The following is a 21687-nucleotide window of genomic DNA, read 5'->3' as shown; positions in this document are numbered from 1 at the left end:
GAGGTACCCCAGAGAACCCCGAGATAAACACACTTCTGGAAGAGATCATTCTAGCTTTGGCAACTCAAACAATTAGGGTAGAAGTAATGTGCTTTCATAAGCTAGCTAAAAATGGAGCGGTAGGGACAGGGAAAGCCAAAGTTGCAATCAAGAAAAAAGAACAGACATTCCAGAATCATCAAACACAATTATTTTCATAAAGAACTGGTCATCTCAAAAAAATCTATAAGCACATTTTTCAGGGAATGCTATCCAGAAAGGAAACCATCTTTACTCTTTCTAGCTGAGTTACCCTCTTTTGCAAGTAGGCTTGAATTTGTAGTAAACAGAAAAAAATTACTAAACACAATAATTTTCAAACAGTCAAACATTATACTGCTTATATGACTTTAATTCAGAGATCTATGCACTCCTGTGTCCACTAGAGCATTATTTACAATGGAAATAACCTAAATGCTCAAAACCAGATGAGTGGATTAAGAAGATGTGGTGTACATAAAATGGAACACCACTCAGCCAGCCAGCCATCCACCCATCCATTCATCCATGTCTCTAAAAGATGAAATCTTGCCATTTGTGACAACGTGGAAGTAACCAGAGGGGATTATGCTAAGCAAATGAGGCAGGAGAAAGACAGATGCATGATGATTTCACTCATGCATGAAATACAAAGAAACAAAACAAAGAAACTGACAAAACTCAACCAAAATAAACTCTTGAAACCTAACTGGTGAGTGGCGTGGTAACATACATCTAAAGAGGGGTGACTCTAAATCGGATACAGTGTTATAAACCAGTGTTACCTCAATGTAATCAATGCATTTAAATGATACAATTTAAAATGTGCTACAAAGTATTCATTTCTAATTCTAAATTCTAGCTGCTAGGTGTTTTCTTTGACACCTCAAACTTTTTCACTTTAGCAACTCATCACTTTCACTCATCACTCTTCTCTGGAACAAACACAAAGAGGAAAGAGAAGGAAAGAGAAGGAAAGAGAAGGAGTCTTCAGATCAAACAGCAGAAAAGGCACCAGAATTCCATGATTAACACACACAGGCTGGAGTGGTCGTACATCATCGATGTACTAAACCCTCCTGAACTATATACTTTCTTTTTTAAAAGATTTATTTATTTAGGGCCTCCCTAGTAGCGCAGCTGTTGAGCGCTGGGCTGAGAAGCTGCCCGCAGCCTCTACAGCGCCGGTTTGTTCCCAGGCCGCCGGGCAAGGGTCCCACAAGGCGTGCAGACCTCTCCTGCCGCCCGCTGCTCCCCTCAGCAGTGTACTTCGGTCCTTCTGCCTGTTCTGCTCCCCGCTTTGGCTCTGGTGAATTCTCTCACCTTCCTGTGATTCTGGCTGTACCCAGTGCATGTATAAATAAATAAATCTTTTTAAAAAATAAATAAATAAATAAAAAAGATTTATTTATTTATGCATAGAAGAGCTGGGGTGCAGGCCAGAGATGTGGGGGGGGGTGAGAGGATTCACCAGAGACAGAGTGGGGAACAGAATAGGTGGATTGACTGAAAAACACTGCTGAGGGGAGCAGCGGGGAGACAGGAGAGGTCTGCTGCGCTATGTGGGTTCAGCTCCCTGGTCGGGGATCGAACTCGTGCTGCAGTAGCTGCGGACTGCTTCATAGTGCTGACGCTTAACCCCTTGTGCCACCAGAGAGGCCCCCTGAACTGTCTGTATAGTTTCAAAAGGTTAATTTTAGGTTATGTGGATTTCATTTTGATTTTTTTAAAAAAAAGGTCATTTATAAGCTCTGTGTACACTTATGACCAAAATTTTCACCCGTCCACTGGGCTGGTAAGGCTATACTGGTTCCTCAAATGAAGTCTTCTTAAGTAGGGAGAGCCTGGTAATGAATGTACAGAAGTGTCACTGAGACCTGCCAAGACAGTTCTTTATTTTATTTTATTTTTTTAAGGATTTATTTTATTTATACAAGAACCGGGGTAGAGGCCAGATATGTGGGAGGGTGAGAGGATTCACCAGAGACAGAGTGGGGAACAGAACAGGCAGACTGATGAAATACACTGCTGAGGGGAGCAGCAGGTGAGACAGGAGAGATCTGCTGCCATGTGGCTTGCTCTGAGGCCGGCAGGGATCGAACCAGCACTAACAGCTTCTAAGCGCTGCACTCAACTGCCTGTGCCACCAGGGAGGCCCCTCGGGCAGTTCTTTATTTTCATCTGCATTCACTTATTTCTCCAGATGCCGCCTTAGTCCTATAAGGCAACCAGACCGTCACCTAAGACAAGCTGTTGATGAATAACAGATACAGAGGACACAACACCAGCTGGGCTTTAACTCCAGATTCTTCTTTTACTAATATTTGGAAAACACAATTCCCAAGAATCCAGAGGCCTTAAAACAAATAGTCATGAATAATATTAGGTATAGATTGACTGAATATTATATAATATTGGGTATAATATTAGGTTAAGATTGACTGAAAGGAATCATGCCAATCCAAGCTACTGTCTCTGCTATTCTTTCAAGTCAAAGAAAAAGAAATAAATGATCATACAGGAAAACGTACCAAAACGTCCTAAAATCCCTCCATTAAGGGCAGCAGTTTGTGTGAAAGCTCTTTGGCAAGTGCTGACTTTACCACAAAACAGCAACAGAATGTAATGGCAAACTTTCACCTTGGAAGAAACTTTTAAGACCAGCCAGTTGTATTATTAAATATCCGAGCTATAGCGCTACCACTGCAATGGCCCACCTCGATGGCCTGAGTTCGATCCCCAGCCAGAGAGCTGACCCACATGGCGCAGCAGACCTCTCCTGTCTCCCTGCCGCTCCCCTCAGCAGTGTGTTTCAGTAGATCCGCCTGTTCTGCTCCCCACTCTGTCTCTGGTGAGTCCTTTCACTCCCTTGCACCTTTGGCCTGCACATCAGTTCTTCTATGCATTTTCAGTTGACAAGATATAAAAATGCACGAATACTTAACAGAATGAAATAATTAGTATTTTATCAGGCAACCTTCTTAGTTTAGTAGCAAAAAGACACAGATTTTATGGCGCGTGCAGACTGCTGCTGAGCTGACTTGGTCACTAATTTATTAATCTCTTTATGTAAACTCAGAGCACTAACTTTCAATACTACTCATTTGGCAATGCCATCTCTTGCTGTTCTTATGTTAAAAGCTCACTGAATCCAGGGACAGGGCTTTCTATTTCTTCTTGTCTCCCAAAGCACTTAGCAAGAACCCTGCTTAAAAGACTTGAAGTTTGACTGACTGGTAGAAATGAGCATGTGATATGAACAATGTTGCTGTCAATCTTATTTCCTCAGGAAAGGCATCTCAGGCAGGTCTTGTATGAGCAAATCACACACGCATGTTCAAATTCAAGAACAGAAGTTTTCAATATACGGTGTATTTAGAAATCTGCCTTGGCAGCGAAGCTTCTAGGCTAAGAGTTGCCATAGCAACTCACAAAACCTTACCTGCTTGAATACTTCTTCATCCTGGTGAGTGGTTCTCACCAGTTCTTGAATGAAACCATAGGGGAGATTCCTACACAGCATATACGGCACCAGGAAGGACGGCTGCTGCATGGACCTGTGGACCCACCAAGGTCAAGGCTGAGATGAATGGCTCATTACCACGGAACAACAGAACACATGGCGCATCAGTCAGCGGCAACGGCCCGGCAAGAGTCAGACTTTAAATCTCTCGAATATTCTACACGAGCGGTTTAAGCAAAAGATCAACCTTCTTATTAAGAACTGTTTCTTGCCGCACAAATGGGAGACTGCATGACATTTCAAAAAAATTCATCTTTCCCTACATACGATTCTTTAAAATAAAGCATTACTTTATGCCTCTTTTACTTAGCGACTTATGCCTGATCCAACTGGAAAAAAAGATCAGCAGAGGCTGAGGATTTTAAAAACCTTTATTAATTTTAACCATGAAACACTTTTTAAGTTTTGGTAAATGTATCATTTCCATTCTTTTTGATAATTTTTAAAAACATTTGCTTATAGCTCAGGAAATAAGATAATGAAGAGTGAATAAAAGTTGTAACTTCGTCACTTTTCCTTCAGATATTTTTGCATAAAAGAAATGAAATACACAATCTTTCATTAAACTTGAAACCTTTATCGGCCCCTCGGAAACAGGCAAATAATCATGTCACACTGGGGGTGCTTTCCGAGCCCTCTGTCCCCCGCTGTCTTTCTTATTGGACAACAGACTGTGTGGTCCAAGGAGTGGGAGACTCGGAAGAGTTGCCAAATATCTCCAGATTCCAAGCAGCTGCCTCTGCGCTAAATTGCTCAGTGCCTGCTTGGATGCCCACAGACTCCGACAATGATCCATGTCAGTAAAAGAACTCTTAAAACATAATTAACTTCTTTTAAAATGGGTTTCACACTACCTTAGACAAGGAAGGAAAGACTGTCTTAATATCATAGTATTTTAGAGAAGAAAAGGGACTTGAGAGATTATCTAGTCAACCGTGTTTGTTTTAGAGGCAACAAAGTGAGTTCTCCAAAGTAGTGCAAAATGGCTGGACAGCTGCCGCCACCGAAGGCCGGCGTCCTCTCCCCACCACCCCCAGCACAGGCTGTTCTCCTACCTTGGCTGTGTGAGGGAACCTTGTAGTACTAACGCAGTGTGGGATATGCACTGTGAACGGATGTTGCTCAGAAGCTGGCTGACTGCGGGCTGGCTGCACATCTGAAAAGAAGGTGGAGGTTAGGGCCAGAGACAAACAAAATAATCCCACGCTGTTGAAAGCTGACGGGAGTCAGAAGACACGGCACTCTAGGCAATGGTAAGCTCTTTTGTTTCTCTATCTCAGATGAACAAACCAGAGTAACGAATGGCATGCTGGCGAGTCAGCGACGGCTACCCAGGAGTCTCGGAGATACCCCCGCCCTCGTTGCTGTTGCTGAAATGCAACCAACCCCAGAGAGTCCTTCACAGATACAGTGGGCAACTGGACTCCTTGTCAGTGGAAAGCTAGGACTAGAAAATGACACAGGAATGAACAAGAATAATGCAGCAGCATGAAAGAGCAGGGAAAGCATAGCTTCCTGAGTTTAAATGCAGCTTTGCAATTAACTTTTTATGTGATTCTGGACAATTATTTGATCTTTCTGAGGTTCATTTTCTTGTCCATACAGTGGAAGAAATAATACGGTTACACCAGATGTCTGAACAACTGTGAGATCTGAGCTAATACAGGCTGAGCACAGCGCCGGGCTCTCTGTAAATGTCGGTTACTATTACGAAGCTCATACAGAGCATCTCAAACTATCAAGGCCGGGTCATCACTGGTGAGGATGTCACTTGGCCCCGCTCCTTCTCTCCTTTGGTAGGAGGTGGGCTTCACCACGGCAGGGGCGGCTTTGCTCTGGTCACTGGTCCACCCCCAGTGCTGGCACAGAATCTGGCACAGCACCTGGCACACGGTGACTGTTTACTGACTGACCCACGGACCGAGTATGTGAATGAGCGATCTCCATGGGGGGGAGAGATTACTTCTCAAACAATGAACGAGGCCTTTGTGCTTTTTTCAAAAAAATGATTTTCTTCATTTACCTTTGGTGCTTTTTTCTCCTCTATTCCGACTCGGTCAAAACACTCGATGAGGTAGTTCAACATGTCTGTCTCCTTGCAGGTCTCGATGGTGAAATGGTCGCTGTAGGAATCCCACGTACTTGTCCCACCAGAGGCTCCCAAACTTTGGAGAAGAGAAAAGACAAGTGATGATTCTTCTCTCTTCTCAACTGTTCCTTTTTGACAGCGATTGCGTGTCTGCAGCCGAGAGCCGGGTAGAGCTCCCGCCCCCCACCCCCAACCAAGCGCAGACACCATGCGGCTCGCTTCAGCTGCTCCAAGTCCAATGACAATTTTAGTAAACATTTTACTGACCACAAAGAGTCTGACCAGAGAGCCAGCACCTTAGCTTACTGGCCACAGCGACTCGCACAACCAGGACTGAGAGGGGCTACCAAGGGCCAGGCAGGTCCCAAGTCCCACGCATTTAAGCCAAACTGTCTGGCATCACACAGGGCGACCTGGAGGCTGACGTTGGCCCCCACCACTGCGGTGCCCTAACTCCGCAGGGGTGACGTTACAAGGTACTACCCGAACACACCTCCTCCTCAATAGCCTTCATCCAGCATTTGCCAAAAGGGTCAGAGCCAGGAAAACTGTCCAGTTAGAAACATGAGAAATATTTAATAATACAAACAATTCCAAAACTCACAGCGAAAAGGGCAAAGTAGTACTGTATAAATGAGCACGCAGAATTCTTGCGCTATGGGTATCCAGACGTGCCCCAGCTTACGTGCTGCCTGAACCTAGGACCTTACCTTGGCTGCAGCAAGGATGTGGAAGTGTTTTGTAAAAACACAAGCTGGCAACAATGCAAAGCGCAGCTATTGTTAGCAATAATGCTTCTCTGAGGCCAAAGCCAAACATTACCACAAGGGTTAGTTAGAGGTGAGGCAATTACAGTTCAGATCAACCATCAAGGTCACATACCAAGTCTGATGTTTGACTCACACGTTGATTTGATATACACAAAAGACACAGATTGATGATGGCCTAAGAGGAGGCCAGGAATTTTGAATGAAGAGGAAATACTACCCGAGTTACATGTGCACAGTGATAAAGGATGGGAGGACCAGCAGCAAGACGGGAGGCCCACCTCTACTTCACCCCAGGACAGACAACTGGAAGCCAGAAATGAAAAGAACCCAGAGGAACTGAGATAGTCCCGGCACGTTAGGCAGATGCATCGATACACACTCGTTTGGGAATATATACACATGACTGACCTTAAAGTTTTAGAAAAACATACAAAATGGATCTTGAAATGAAAGTAGGCTGAGTATTTCAAGAAAAAAGATGAAAGCTGGGCCAGTTCTAAATCCAAGGCCTTCAGAACAGAGCCCAGTCATCTGAGATCTTACAACCTATGGCACAGGTTGGACAGAAGGGAAGGACGGAAACTAGCCCTAAGGCTGCTCCAGCGGGGTGAAGATGAGCAGGGTGGCTGAGTGAGGGCCGACCGCAACACTGATTTATCAGGGTCTTTAGGTGCAAAGCAAAGGAGGCAGACTCAGTTTTTTGAAGGTGATCCTGAAGGAAAGGGGAGTGTAGCTTTTATGTGTACATTTATGCCAGCAGTAAATGTGGTTTGCATGTTTTAAAATAACATTCATTTCTTTCCCTAAAAAAAAAAATACACAAAATTCATGATGCTTTTACCACTGTGACATGTGGAATGGGATCCTGAAAATGTTTAAGTCCTAAGGGTATCTAAAAACTTGTACCACCCTTGGGTAGAATATGTGAATTAATTCCAAACAACAGCACTGACAGTTGATAATAAGTACTTCACATACCAGGAATATAGAAGAACCCTCCTGAAAACACAATGAAAATATTCCCAGGGATATGCACACGCATGAGATCTGTGCAAAGTGAATACAATTTTAGAAGCACGAGAAAATGTGCCTATTAAACAATTCCACTGTGGTTACCTTTCCTCAATAGTGGGAATAATCACCCTCTTATTTGCCCATTTTGGGGAAGCACACTCTGGGATTTTGCATCTTCTCATTGCGAGGCAAAGCCAGGGCTCTGCAGGTTTAAACAACATAAATCACTGAACAAGAGCTGCGCCTTCCATGTTCCAGGCTGGAGGTCCTGGGGGCAGCGCAGCAAATCAGGCACATAGAACATGACCGTGTTCATATGACAACTACATTCTAGAGGGGCGAGCATCAAAAACAAAATAATATAAAAGTGCTATGGGGGAGAGTAAAAGCAGAGTACAGGGAACAGAAAGTCTGTATGTATTTGATATTTAATGCAGAGGGGCCAGGGAGCAACTCAGATAAGATGGTGATCACACACAGGGCTGAAGGAGTCAGCGGGGGTGCCCCAGGCTCCCGGGGCAGCTGGCCAGAGAGGAAACAAGTGCAAATGGGGGGCAGAGGGTGAGGAGCAAGCTGGTGAGTCCCAGGATAGGATGGCATGGCAGACACAGGCAAATGTGGGAGAGGGGTTCTGGAAGGAGGGGTGTGTGTGTGTGTGTGTGTGTGTGTGTGTGTGTGTGTGCAATGCAGTCTCACAGGCCAGGGTGAGAGGTTTGGGGACAGACACAGTGGAAAGATTTCTTTTCAGTTATGCTCATGTTTCGTGTCCACAGAGTGACGGCCAGCAGAAATAAGAGGGTAAATGTTAATGTTTTTCTCTGTGAGTTCTCTCTTTTCGCTATTTATGTAGATGAATGTCTTTTAAGAACTGACCCCGTTGCTGAAATATCTAAGCAGTGGACAACAATAAGAAAAAACCCAAAAGCAAATTTCTTTCTAGTTATCAATTTCCTGGACATTTGAACAAATGTCCTCAGAACAACTCCTCTGTTCCATCTTCGTTACAAGAGAATGGTCTCACTTTACTCATCCCATTCCTGCAAGAGGTAGTTCCTTACAATGCACACAGCTCTTTTTTACAGAGGACTTCAAGACGTTATCAGAGGAATGTCTTGCCTTTTTAAAATTAATCCATATTGTCACTATAAAGAACTAACATAAGAATGTATGTCCCAACCACTTTCAGAAAGATCTGCAATGTGTTGCGTTCACTGGGCAAACCCAAAGGAGACAGATGGGGCCTGTCAAATCTTTTGTCTACGGCACCTATTTCACCAGGCAAGAAGTAGGTGTTAAAATTGTTTACTTCTAAGCAAGCAAGATTCTGGGAAGGTTACGTGCAAGGGGGAAAGACAAAACTATTTATTTGCTCAACTCAACAAGGCTCTCTGCTACCTCCTCCTCAACCTGATCTCACATGCAACACTAAGGGATTCCATCTGCTCACTCAGCTATTTCACCCATCCTTTTGCATTCTTTTTAAGATCTATGGATAAAATCTATAAGTTGCAAACATCTGGACAGATGAGGTTTCATTTCAACAGCCCACAGAGGACATACCAAGGGACTGGTATGAGATTTTGTAATTAGGAGTAAAAAGTTGGCACTTCCTTCCCAAGGAACAGAGTAAGTGCTTAAAGTCTCAGCAGTGGAATCACCAGGGAGGAGGGGAAGCCACACAAGTCCCAGTGGGCACAAAAGGACAAGTCGAGGTGGCAGTGTGGTGCTGAGGTACTGGGCACCTCACACAGGCTCTGCCGAGTGTGGGCTACATGACTGACTCCCACAGGGGCTGACCTCAGGCAGCAGTGGGGGAGGCAGGAGGGACGACATCTGCAGACCACTGACCCTGTGCCGGGCCCAGGGTGCTCAGTCCATATCTGCAGCTAATTCTTCACAATTAGGGAGTTTTGTCTCCTCTTAGAGGTACAGGATCTAGAAGACTGGGGTTTTAGATGTCCAGAGAGGAGAGTAGGCAAAAGCAGCACCTACTGTGATCTTTGTTGTTAGAGAAAGTGGGAATGAAATAGGCCAGGGCATTTTGCTTGCAGATAATTTATAGCAAAACGAATACTGATGGCTAACAAGGATGCCTGCCCGGTGCTGTAGTCATGCACCAGGGTTTACCTGCCTCTGGCAGACACTGGTACCTTGGGGAAATTGACTCGAAAACGATGACATACTGCCCGAGCTAATACAACAACAACCTTCCCAAGTGAACAGTCCAGCCTCGCACCAACATCCTCCTCTTGATACACACATTCTCTCTACTGGTTCTTCTGAACACCATCACTTAATGAGGCACCTAACTCCTCCTGTTGTCTCTATTTATAGCCAGGAGTTATTTTTGAACGGTGCTGGGCACAAATACCAACTCAGTCCAGAGGAAACCTCAATTTAAGAGCAAAAACTGTAAGACAATGAGTCAGCGGGTCAGGGGAAAGCTTGCTCAAAGTCACTCAGAAACCCCAGGTTGTCTTTCACTCGGTTTTCAAGGGTGAACGTTTAATGACATCACGAACGCGGTTTTTTTAGCCTCTGCTCCCATTCCAAAGGCTGTCTGGACAAAGAGAGTCTAGCTTCCCCGGGTCAAGGAGGAGATTAAAAAAATTCAAGGTTACGAGAGAGGCACTATGGCCCCGATACTTTTCACTGGATGGCCCCGACAGAGCCAGGCGCCACCCACCCTTTCCAAAACAGCAGCGATCCTCACAGCTGGCCCCCAGGAACACGGGACCGACAGGGGAGCTCGCGAGGGCGCCTCATTGAGACCCTAGGATGGGTGAACTCACTGCTAGTCTTAATCTCTTGTTTGTGTTTCTATACGTTTCTTCCAAACTTAGCAGGCAACGGTGAATATTTTCCTGCGTGCTACCTGACCCCGTGGCCAGGCCCTCTACTTCAGTGCATGCAAGGGTCTCACACCCTGGCCTTCAGGCGCCTCACTGCACTCCACTCTGGATGCAAAGCACACCCCTAGTTAGGGCGCATGAAAGTTAGTTCCTAAGCACCTAGGCGCATGCAGGGTAAGACTCCATTCCTCTGATACCTGGACCCAAACTGGACACAAGAAAACTCATCACCACCACCACCACCACCTTCATCATCACCAACATCATCATCATCATCTTCTTCGTCATCTTCGTCACTACTGTCCCCAGAGAGAGCGAAGAGGAGGAAGGAGAAAGGGCTGTCGGACACACTACCGCAACAGAAGCAAAAGAGGTGGTCAGGGACAAAGGGAAACAAGAGGGGGCAGCTTTCACAGCCGCTGGCCTTTCATCACGCCTCCTGCCCAAAGCTTGGTCTACTCACATGCAGGGCAGGAAGCTCCCTAATTATAGAGATGGGGGGGGGGGACACCTGAGTGAGGGGACACGGGCTTCTCTTTAGGAGACTGGAGTCAGAGTTGGGGAGGGGGACCCCGGGCCACCCCAGTGACAGTGGGTCAGAGGTCATGACACTGGGCCCAGATTCGCTCCCACAGCCCTTTGGCCGGACTGGACTCAGCTCCAATAGGTGACGGCACAGAAAGTCAAAAGGTGACTGTGGGAGCCCCAACTCTCAGGTATGAACCCCAGCCTCTCTGAAGCTCATCTGCAGTGAGGAATGGCGTGTGAACTAGGCTTCAAGAAACAAAGTTAGTTCTTTTTTTTTTTGTACAGGAAGGAGGCAGCGTGAGAAAGGAGGGGAGAGAGGAACCCACGACAGAGCAGCCCATCCTCTCAGCTGCCACCAGAGCAGGGCGGGGCGTGGTCTGGGGCATGCTCACACACTAGCTGGACACACCTAACGACCCCAGCCGGGAACACGTGCACCCAGGTCAGGGCCATGCGCGATTCTCCCAAAGCGCATTAATCACCTTTCCCTGCGCTGCAAACAGGCACCAGCAGTCCTGCTGGATAAATACCTAGGAGAAATCCTCAGGGATGGCCGGTGGCTCACGGCACTGGGTGAGGCGGACAGCAGGGGAGGCCCCGTGCTGGCGGCTCTCGTTCTGGAGGTGCTGGCTGGCACTGCTTGAGGGCTACTAGCGAGGGTGGGGAGGCTGGGTGAGCTAGACAGTGTGGAGAGGCCTGCGGAGCGTGGAGTGGGAGAGGCTGAAGCCCCCCAGGGGTGGGCTACCGTGTAGGGGCGATACCGGGGAGAGGGGGGCTGGCTGTGGGGACCGAGGGACAGAGAAGGCACTGCCCCCTGGCTGGCTGCGCGGGAAGGGGAGGCCAATGACGGACTCCTCACGGGCACAGAGCTCCAGAGACTCGCATGGGGAGCCGGGCTCGTTTCATAGAGGCTACATTCGTTGAGAAAAGGCAGAAAGAAGAGAAAATTGAAGATAAAGTTGAGGTAAACAACTAAAACAAAAAAATCAAGCTTTTAAAGAACAGTGTAATTAAACGCTTCCCATCTCTCAGCGTACACATCCTCAGATACTCATCTAAGCAGTTATATTGTAAACGCTGGACTAATCGAGAGGCTCCACTTCACCACAGGCGAAGGCCTCTCTCCAAAGAATAGCGCACTATATCCACTCATGGGTTTCTAGAAATCATTTTACCAACAATATAACCATGGAAGACCTGGACCAATCTGGAAAAGACAACACCCCCGCCAAGGCCTCAGTCCTTGCCCCCAGAGGTGACCTGTGCTTGTGAACGGCGTGACATCGGCCGTGAATGAAATTCCCTTCTCTCACACACGCACACGTCACGGTGATGTGGCTGCCACTTAGATGAGTGAGAGAACCACGCTGACCTGGACAGAGAGCCGGCCCCGAAGGAACCCACACTGCAGAACATGGGGCTTGTTCCTGGGTTGGAGCCAGTATTTAGCAGGAGGTTTCTGTCTGGTGACCGAGCTGCCGCTGCGATGGGCTGTGACGTAGCTGTCAGGCTGGCAAAGGGGTTTTCGTCTCTAGTCTGAGTGGACATCATTAGCACTTCCATTAAAATCTGGCCAATCAAGTCCTTAAAATCAGAGAACACTGTGGAAAGACAGAACAAAGAAGAAGTGACACAAGGCTCTTCGTGCACACAGCCCTCGACAGGCCAGACAGAGCCTTGGAGGCCCCCTCGGCAGGCCGGACCAGATTCTAGAACAAGAAAACAGACATTAGTGGAAAACCTGGCGAAATGAAATAAATTTAGTCTGGAGCATAGTGAACAGCAGTTTCTGAGTCATGACAAACATACAGTGAAAATGTAAGATGTCAAAATAGGGGGGAGGGGCAAAGCAGGTAGAGGACCTCCCTGCAGTCTCACAAACTTCTCTGTGAATCTAATATTATTGTATTCAAAATATAAAAAAGGGGAGCCTCTCTGGTGGTGTAGCAGTTAAGTCTCAGCACTATCACCATTGTGACCTGAGTGCGATCCCCAGCCAGGGAGCTGACCCTCATGCCACAACAGACCTTTCCTGTCATGCCCGATGCTCCCCTCAGCAGTATATTTCAGTTGATCCACCTGTTCTGTTCCCCACTCTGTCTCTGAATCCTCTCACCCCCTGTACCTCTGGCCTGTACCCCAGTTTTTCTATGTATAATAAATAAGTAAATCTTTAATAAAAAAAAAAAAAACCCAAAATACAAAAAAGCTGAAGGCACTGAGTGTAGGAAGAAACTACTTCCGACTATAGAGTTTTACCAGACTCAAAATGCAAGTGGGTTAAGGTTTCTTAGTCTACATATGTTTTACATGAAGTGGACTGTTAATTAAAAAGTTCAAAATACATTATGAAGTGTCTGGGATTAGTCAGCAACTACATTCCAGTTTCCTCTCTTCCTTGCAGCTCCCAAATGAGGCCCTACAGGCTTCAGAAAAGCTTTAAACATCATTACATAAACTTAGAGCTCTAACCCCTGTAAATCTTATCTGATCTGGTTCTTAAAAAATATCATTTATGTATCTGCAAGATGGGTTTGAGAATCTCAATTTTGAAAATAAGTCTAACAACAAGTCAATGGACCAGAATGGAGTTCAGAAATAGACCCAAATACATAAATTCATTAACATGTGATTTAGTCAATGTGCTATTTATTAAGCTTTTGTCCTGTAGTTTCAAACCATCCTTCTCTACTTAGTTTTATGATGTTGGGCTAGGACTCTAAATACACATTTAAAAAAGAAAGACTAACAACAAGCAGAACGATTTGAACATGCAGAGGCTGGGCTCCTGTCCAGAGCCAGAGTTAGCAAGAACCCGCCAAAGCAGAAGTGGCTGATCCATCCAGTAGGAACACGGGGACTTTTTTTTTTTTTTTTTTTTTTTTGCCTGGGAGACAGGGACCCCCAAGAAGCAAAAGACAAACTCTGGAATATTTATTATTTCATTTAAGTTACATCTACAGAGGGTCTGCTAGGTGCAAGGCACCTCCCCAGGCACAATGACAAGATCCCCGACATCGGGAGGCCCCTCCAGCATCCCTGCCCCACCTCGCCTGGACTCCAAGTGACAGCTCCCTGTGATGCTCGGTCCTGCTGAGCATTTCGTTACTTGCTGTGACCGGGGCTTAGTATGGCCTCTCAAACAGAATCCGGGGAACACAGCAAAATAACAGTACGTTGTCGTGCCAGGCACTTTAACAGGTTCACTGCGCTGTCTACATGCAGCCTAGTGGGCTCGTGAAGCAGGTGCAGGTCAGACTGAGCACCTCCGCAGCTCCCTGGGACCCCAGTGCTTCCGCTTGGTGACAGAAACCAAAGCTTTCTCTAAGCCCCGTCTTATTGCAAAGGAAAGAGCTTCCCCCATGACACAACGAACACTATTAACTTATTTATATTGTTTTCTAGAAATCATGAAAGGAATGATTTTTTATCAGTAAGATCAGTGGAAAATGGCCAGAGAGCAGCGTCCTCACCAAGAAGTATCCCTATAAACAAAAGTACAACCCAAATAAAGCAGGACAGAGTGGCTGTGGGTAGCAGTGAGGGACAGCAGACCTTTTCTCTTAGCACTGAGAATAGACAGCTGGGCTAGAGTCCTACCTTCTTTTGGGTTCTGTTTAAATTGTGCGGAAAGAGAAGAAAGAAAGATGACATCTCTGTCCCGGTCCTTCCAGGAGACACGAAAGATCTTACAGACCAGCTGTAAGGCCTGTTCTTCTGACACTTCAGCACCTGATGAAGGCTCCTTGTGAGGAAGAAGATGCAGGGGTTAATGTCAAGCGGAAGGAGGTCTCAGACTAAGTATTTCTCAGTAGAAATACTTAATCCTGATTTAATTCTTTCACTCATATGGACACTTCAGAAGTGCATATAGCTATTCACCCACTGATTCAGGAAAGACTAGACTTGTTGCTATGGCTTCTGAGTAAAACAGGCAGGTCTTGTGAGCTCACCACACAGTCAACAGGGGAGCCAAAGGGAGCAAGGGCACAGTCGGGAAGTGCCAAGGAAGCCACGTGACCTGAGGTCTGCATATATCCTATTCATTTTCTTTCCCAGCCAAAGGACCAGATTAAATTCTAGGTTGACAACTAATTTTGCTCCCGGAATTATTCCATGATCTAATATTCCTTACTACTTTCCATCACAGATTAAATATATATGGTACTTCTTTGTAAACGTTAAAGAACTAGACCAAAAAAAGAGTCACGCACTAGGAGGCTACCGCGCGGGACCCAGTGACCCAGCTGTGTGCTGCTGGACACCAGTAACAGTTACTAAGAGGAAGCGACATGTGTGCCGACACCAGCTCTACACTGTGACACACAGGAGGAAACCCTTTTTCTAAATATAAGGAATTAACATATATATAAATATAGGGAACTTTTTCTAAATATCAGGTGACAACAAAATAGAAAGACTTCAAGTTTTCAAAAAGCTTCTTATTTGTGACTGGATCCTACATAGTCTTTGCTTTGGTTCCCAGTCATTTCCCTCAGAATACTACCAAAGAAGCAGATGACCTACTTGCTAAAGCAACAGAACTTAACAGAAAAATTCTAACTAGGGGTCCTCTGGTGGCCTAGAGGTTAAATCTCAGCACTATCACTGTGAAGGTCTGAGTTCGATCCCGGCCAGGGAGCTGACCCACATGGCGCGGCAGACCTCTCCTGACTCTCCTGCTGCTCCCCTCAGCAGTGTGTTTCCGTCAGTCGGCCTGTTCTGTTCCCCTCTCTGTCTCTGATGAATCCTCTCACCCGCCACACCTCTGGCCTCTACCCAATTCTTCAATGCATAAATAAATAAATCTTAAAACAAAATTCTAATTAGCTCTAAATTAATTTCGATTACAAACTAAATTAACTGATAAAACATGGACCTGAAACAGAGATAACGGAAGCATTTTATCAAGTGAAAGGACCAAGTTGTAGTCCCACTAATAAAAGCCATTTAGGCCACTTATTTTTTTCCTCAAAAGGAAAAAAAATCACTACATGGGATTTGGTGATTTGGGTGAGTCAGCTCCAACACACGAGACATGAACTGGAGTTTACTTATTTATATTACCTGTACTAAAAACAGAAGCGAGGGCTTCATCTCTTACCAACCTTATCGCTGAGGCTCCTTTTTTCTCTTCGATCATTTTCATCAACCTCCATATTTTCAATTCCTGAATCCACATCCACCTGGGACATGCTTTAAGCACAAAAGACAAATAAGTTTTTCACCTTTTATAAATCCACCTAACGTCATAACTGCTGGTCGAGGAAAAGTTTTAAAATATCAGTCAAAGTCAATCAGGAGAGTAAAATAATAAAATTTCTTTTTTTTTTTTTAACTAATTTTTAGGAGTTCTTCATATATTAGGATAGAAACATGCCACCACACTTGTCGAAAACATTTTTCCCAAGTTGTCATTTTCTTAGGCTCACTTTTGAAAAAAAAAAAATCAGGGTTTCTCTATACATACTATTTTTCAATGATATGTAATCACCCAGAGTCAGATAATAAAATCTGGCTAAGTACATATACTCTCTTCCCCCACAGTAAGTAAATAATTATCCCTGCACATATTTATTGGAAAGACCATCCTTTTTATATACTGTGAAATCCTCTAAGTCATATGCCCAATTTTCACCTATGTGTGGGTCTATTTCTGGATTCTCATTTCTGTTCCAACAGATAATCTTCCTGTTTTTGAGCCAATGCCATGCTATTTTACTAAAACTTCACAACACGTCTCACATCTGCAAGGTCAGCACCTCCACCTCGCTCTACTTCAAGAGTGTCTTGGCAATTCCTGGCCCTTTGCTCTTCCACACATACCTAAGAATGAGTTTGACAAGTTTCTTAAAAATTCTGTTTGGACACTGACTAAATTTCATCCATTCTGAGGGCAAATGGGGAGAAATGACATCATTCTATCACTGAATCTCTCAATCCATGAACATGGTATCTCTCTCCAAGTATTTAGACCTTCTTTAAGGTCTTCTAGTAAAATTTTGTAATTTTCTCCACTAAAATTTTATACTTCTTTTGCTAAATTTATACCCCGGTACCATCTATTTTTTAATGAGATTATGAATGGTACCTTTTAAAAAAGTTTTCCAATTTTTTTTATTGCTCATACATAGTAAGTCGTTGACTTGAGATCAGTTTACTTAATACAGTTGACTGGATAGATCAAAATCTCATTCCCAATAGTAATGTTGTGTTTCTTCTACTCTAGCCCTCACTTGGTTTACTGTGCTGGATAGGGGCCCCATGTAGAACAGAAGCAGAAAGAGCAAACATTCTCATTCTTATTCCTGATTTTAAAGAGAGTTTCTAACTTTTCACCACTGAATATGAGAGTTGCCATCCTTTTCTGTTTTTGGCTTTTGGTAAATGTCATTTACATTAGTCAGAATAAGATAGGCTATGCTGTGGAAACACATATAACTGAAATCTTAGAGGCTTAACACTATAAGGGTTTATTTCTTGCTTACGCAAAGTCTGATGAGAGTGAAGCATCCTTACTCCATCTTTAATCTATGCCATCTGCAATACACAGCCTCCAAGGTCACTGGAGCAAGAGAAGAGAGGGATGGAGGAGGAACATCGGCTCAACTGCCTTCACCTAGAAGTGACACGTGTCACGTCCACTCACAGTCTACTGGACAGAGCTTGTCCCCCTCTAACTGCAAAGAGGGCTGGAAATGCAGGGGAGCACAAGGAGTATTTGTGCACTTTCTCTCTGCCACAGTCAGCTTAAGGATGCTCTTTCCTGTTTGCTAAGGTTTTTAATCATAAAATGTAAAATTTTATCAAACTTTTGCAACTATCAAGATTACAAGACTTTTTAATACAGAAGGTGGTACATGATATTTACAGATCTTGTAATGTTAAAAACCCTACATTCCTCAAGTAAACTCAAGTGAATCACGTTATGTAGGGTAGTTACTTTTAACTAAACTTTTAACTGAAATATCAGTACATAATTGTGCATAGATGTGTCACCCATATTAGGCTGAATCAACCTTCACAAAGTAAACACACTAATGTAATCAGCGCCAGATCATATAATTATTCTTGCCTGGTTTGATATGAAGGCTATATTCACCTTGTATAATAAATTCAACCAGTATTTCCTATTTTTTTTTTTAATTGTCTGAAATGTATACAAAATCGAAATGGTGGAATTAACTATAAAATCACTGAGCAGGGCACTTTTTGGGAAATTGTTGCAATACTTGATTCAATTTGTTTCATGGTTTTTGATGATTCAGGTTCTCTCTTCTTGAGTCAATTTTGGGAGAATTTTACAAATTTATTTGTACTTTGCATGATTACATTTTTCATAGAATTTTCTCAGTAACAAATATTATCGAGTGTCCCCTCTGTACAGGGTCATTCTAGGTGTCAGTGATATCAGTGAGCAAAAGAGAAAAAAACCCCTCTGTCAGGGACCTCACACAGGGTGAAGACGAAAACAAACAATAAGCATCATCAGCAAAGCACAAAGCATGTTAAATCACAAGTGCTGTGGAAAGACGAGAGGAGAAAGAGCTGGGAAAAGGTGCAGGATACAGGCCTTTCCACCTGAAATGAGGGGCACCTCGCTGAGACATACCGTGGCAGAAAGAAGGAAGGATACCCAGTCCAGATGGTGGTGTTCCAGAAGGATTTTCAGTTTGATATTTCCACTCTCTTTTTCATTTGTAACATAGCGCTTCAGCTTTTCTCCTAGGGATCACTTAGCTGTGACACGGAAATCCTGATAAGAAGTATCTGCTATTGCTCAGTTCTAAATACCTTCAAATTTTCATTCTGGTTTCTTCTTTGATGCTACTTAGCAGCGTGCTGGTCTTAAAACTTCCAAGTGTATGAGGATTGTTTAAAGCTTTTTTTCCTACATAATTATATATTTCAAGCAACATCAGAAAACATGGGTCTTGTGTGCTTCTGACTCCTGAAACTTTTCACCCTTCTCTGCCTTGTGTTCCAGGCCTGCCTTCTGTAAGCAAGGGGAAAGCGGCTTCTGTTGCTTCTTACCCACCTTGTGCCTTTTCACTCCAGTGTTGTTACATAATTCAATTTCTTTTCTCCATCTTATCTATGTTGCTTGTCCCTCTTTTAAAATGTGTGCTTCTTTTTTCCCTTTCTTTGATTTAAATTTCCTGCCTCCCCAGCCTGGTCCATGTTTTCCCTTTACTGGTTTGGAAGTAATATCCTTCCTATTCCTTTAAAACTGAAGTTTCACAAGTATTTGAAACAAAATAACTGAGAGTATACCAGTCTCTTAGCCTTCCCGCAAGTAATACAAGGACCTTGCAGTTTCTCAGACACTTACAAGCTGGCTTCCTTACAATTGCAGTCCAGTATTTTAGATCTCTGATTTTACCTTCTTGCCCCCAAAATTATTTCATGAACTTTCATTATTGTCTTAGACCATCAGTGTTTGTTTGGATTAATCACATATATAGTTTGCTTTACTTTTCCCTCCTTCTTGCATCTCAGACATGAGTTCTGAGATCATTTTCCTTCTATGTTTGCTAAAAGGTGGACTCTTCTGGTGGCAGATGGTCAGGTTGGGCTTTTTGTTGTTTTAATTTGTAAATGTCTTTACTTCAACCTGGCTCTTACAAGATAGTAAAAGAATCACATTGGTACATAGTTGCTGTTGACAGGTTTTTTTTTTTTTTAATTTACACATTTAGTGCTATTATTCCATCACCCTTTGACTTCCATCATTGAGACAGATTACTGTTGTCCTTTTGTAGATCATCTCCTTTTCTTGTTGGCTGCTATGTAAAGGTCTTTGTCTTTGGTGTTCTACAATTTTACTATAGAATATCTAAATAGGAATTCTTCCTTGTTAAACCTTGTGAGTTGCCGGGCCTCCCAAATCTGAGCGTTCATTTCATTTATCAACTCCAGAAAAATTCTCGGTCATTTATTCTTCTGACAAACCAATAAAATACAGAATAAGGAGGCGAGTGAGGAATCGCTCCAAGTCTCTACATTTTCTCCTTTTGGTATATCTATTAGCTATATATTAGATCTGTGTCCTCTATGTCCCTACATATTTCTCATATTTTTAATCTGTTCTACTCTTTGTGGTGCCCTCTAGGTTATTTCTTTGGCTCTATCATTCAGTTTGTTAATTTTCTCTTCAGCTATGTCTAATCCACTATTTCATATTTAGATTGAGTTTTCAATTTGAATTGTGTTTTCACATCTAGAAATTCCATTTGGTTCTTTTCAAATGTACTTGTCTGTTTTCATAATCACTTGTCCCTTATTCATGTCTTATAATTCCCTTTTTAATTTATTTAACCATATATAGTCTACATTTGATTGCACTGTAATCTGTATAGGTAATTCCAAAACCCCCAAATTTCTAGGTGAAAAATTTTGTAGTTACTGATTCTGCTCTCACTCATGGTGGCTTTTTTTATGTGTGTTTTGTGGTTTTTGATCATGAGTCCCTACTTCTTAAGAGGTTTTTCTAAGGAAGTTCTCTGAAGACTTGGGTGCTTTGTGCTTGTTCCTGCTAAGTATGTAAAGATACTACAGGCCTAGACCCACTGGGGATGGCAGTTCTTAGGTTAAGGTTTCTTCTGACTCTGCTAATAGTGTAAATCTAGCTCCTAAACCCACACAAAAGTCACCATCTGGCCATGAACTCTCAGAGTTGACTTGATTGTTGTTAATATACATCCACTTGCAGCAATAATAAGAATCCAATTATTTTTATTTTACAGGATGGATTTTATCCTACTTGATCTTTGCCCTTAGAGTATAGTCCTTCCCACATTCTTGCCTGATATAGGTTGAACTCTGCTCTGGATCCTCAACCTAGTCCCACCAAGTGCTGAAGTTCTAAACCAACCAGTGCTTCTCAAGCTTTTTCACATTATGACACACATAGGAGATACTCGTCCAGTCCATGGACCTAAACAGAGGGCTGCTTGAGGGCAGAGCAGAAGGAATGGAGGCCTCAGCCCCTCTTTCACCCACTCAGGGTACATCTGCAGCACAGGAAGGCTCTGCTCTAGGATGCCCTAATCCTAATGGAGCGCCTAGGATATCAGGCTTACCTGTCTGAACCTTTCCAAACTTTTCCATTTCATTCATCATTTAAATTTTGAAGAACTTTTTAGCGACTGGCATATGCTTGCCAACCTTGTATTTATGAAATATAGACATTTAAAAAACAGTTTTCACCACCCACACCATACCTCATAAAAGACATTTCAACACCAAAAACAAACAAAAGGCATGAAAACATTTCAGAATATTACAAAGACCTTTAAATTTAGCCAACTGAGCTCTGATTTGCTGAAGACTGTGTCATGGGTCTCTGGACTAGTGACTGGAGTAAATGGATCGTTTCCTTTCCACTAATAAAACAGCTTATTGGAAAAGTGGTTTCACTTTACCTTTTCTCACAAGAGACACCGTCGATGTCCATGCTCTGGGAGCGTGAGAGAGACTGAGACTGCGTTTCAAGGCTATTGGAGGGCGAGCTGCTGAGAGAACTGACTCCTTCACTGCTCTGGCTTCGATGGGCTACTCCTAACCAGGAAAGACATGGCAGAGTAAGTCTCATGCGGAACAACACTAAATAACTTGTAATGGCAACTATCAACATATTCAGTCAGCATCACCATCGAGAGACTTGGCAACTGAGGGTTCTCCATCAAGATTATACTAACTGTGCAAGTAATATTAAAATCAGAGGAATATTAGCAAAATACTGCGACTTATGGGCAGACCTCGTGTGCAGTTAGAATCAGAACTCCATCTGATCACAAGCCTGACTCTTCCTCACTTTCTCAGTCACCAACTCAGTTGTATACCAGGATACAAATCAGCTTCCATGATTGTCCAGAAAGTTTTTGGAAATGT

The 21687-nt window shown here is 43.7% G+C and overlaps 1 protein-coding gene across 1 annotated transcript in view; it reads right to left on the bottom strand.

The window, feature by feature from the left end:
* Positions 1–21687, bottom strand: part of UBE4B (ubiquitination factor E4B) — a gene marked incomplete at both ends in the record, with an annotated part of 90732 nt that overhangs the window by 34439 nt on the left and 34606 nt on the right. Inside the window, 9 exons of the mRNA XM_084244065.1 lie at positions 3461–3575; positions 4597–4697; positions 5565–5706; positions 10464–10616; positions 11325–11705; positions 12167–12395; positions 14395–14539; positions 15903–15990; positions 21219–21354. Of these exons, the coding sequence (XP_084100191.1) occupies positions 3461–3575; positions 4597–4697; positions 5565–5706; positions 10464–10616; positions 11325–11705; positions 12167–12395; positions 14395–14539; positions 15903–15990; positions 21219–21354 (1490 nt within the window). The remainder of the gene's footprint in view (positions 1–3460; positions 3576–4596; positions 4698–5564; positions 5707–10463; positions 10617–11324; positions 11706–12166; positions 12396–14394; positions 14540–15902; positions 15991–21218; positions 21355–21687) is intronic.

This window comes from Talpa europaea (assembly GCF_964194135.1).
Source record: "Talpa europaea genome assembly, chromosome: 9".
Taxonomy (NCBI): Eukaryota; Metazoa; Chordata; class Mammalia; order Eulipotyphla; family Talpidae; genus Talpa; species Talpa europaea.
The sequence above is the reverse complement of the archived record's forward strand: the minus strand, read 5'-3'. Positions and strand labels throughout refer to the sequence as shown.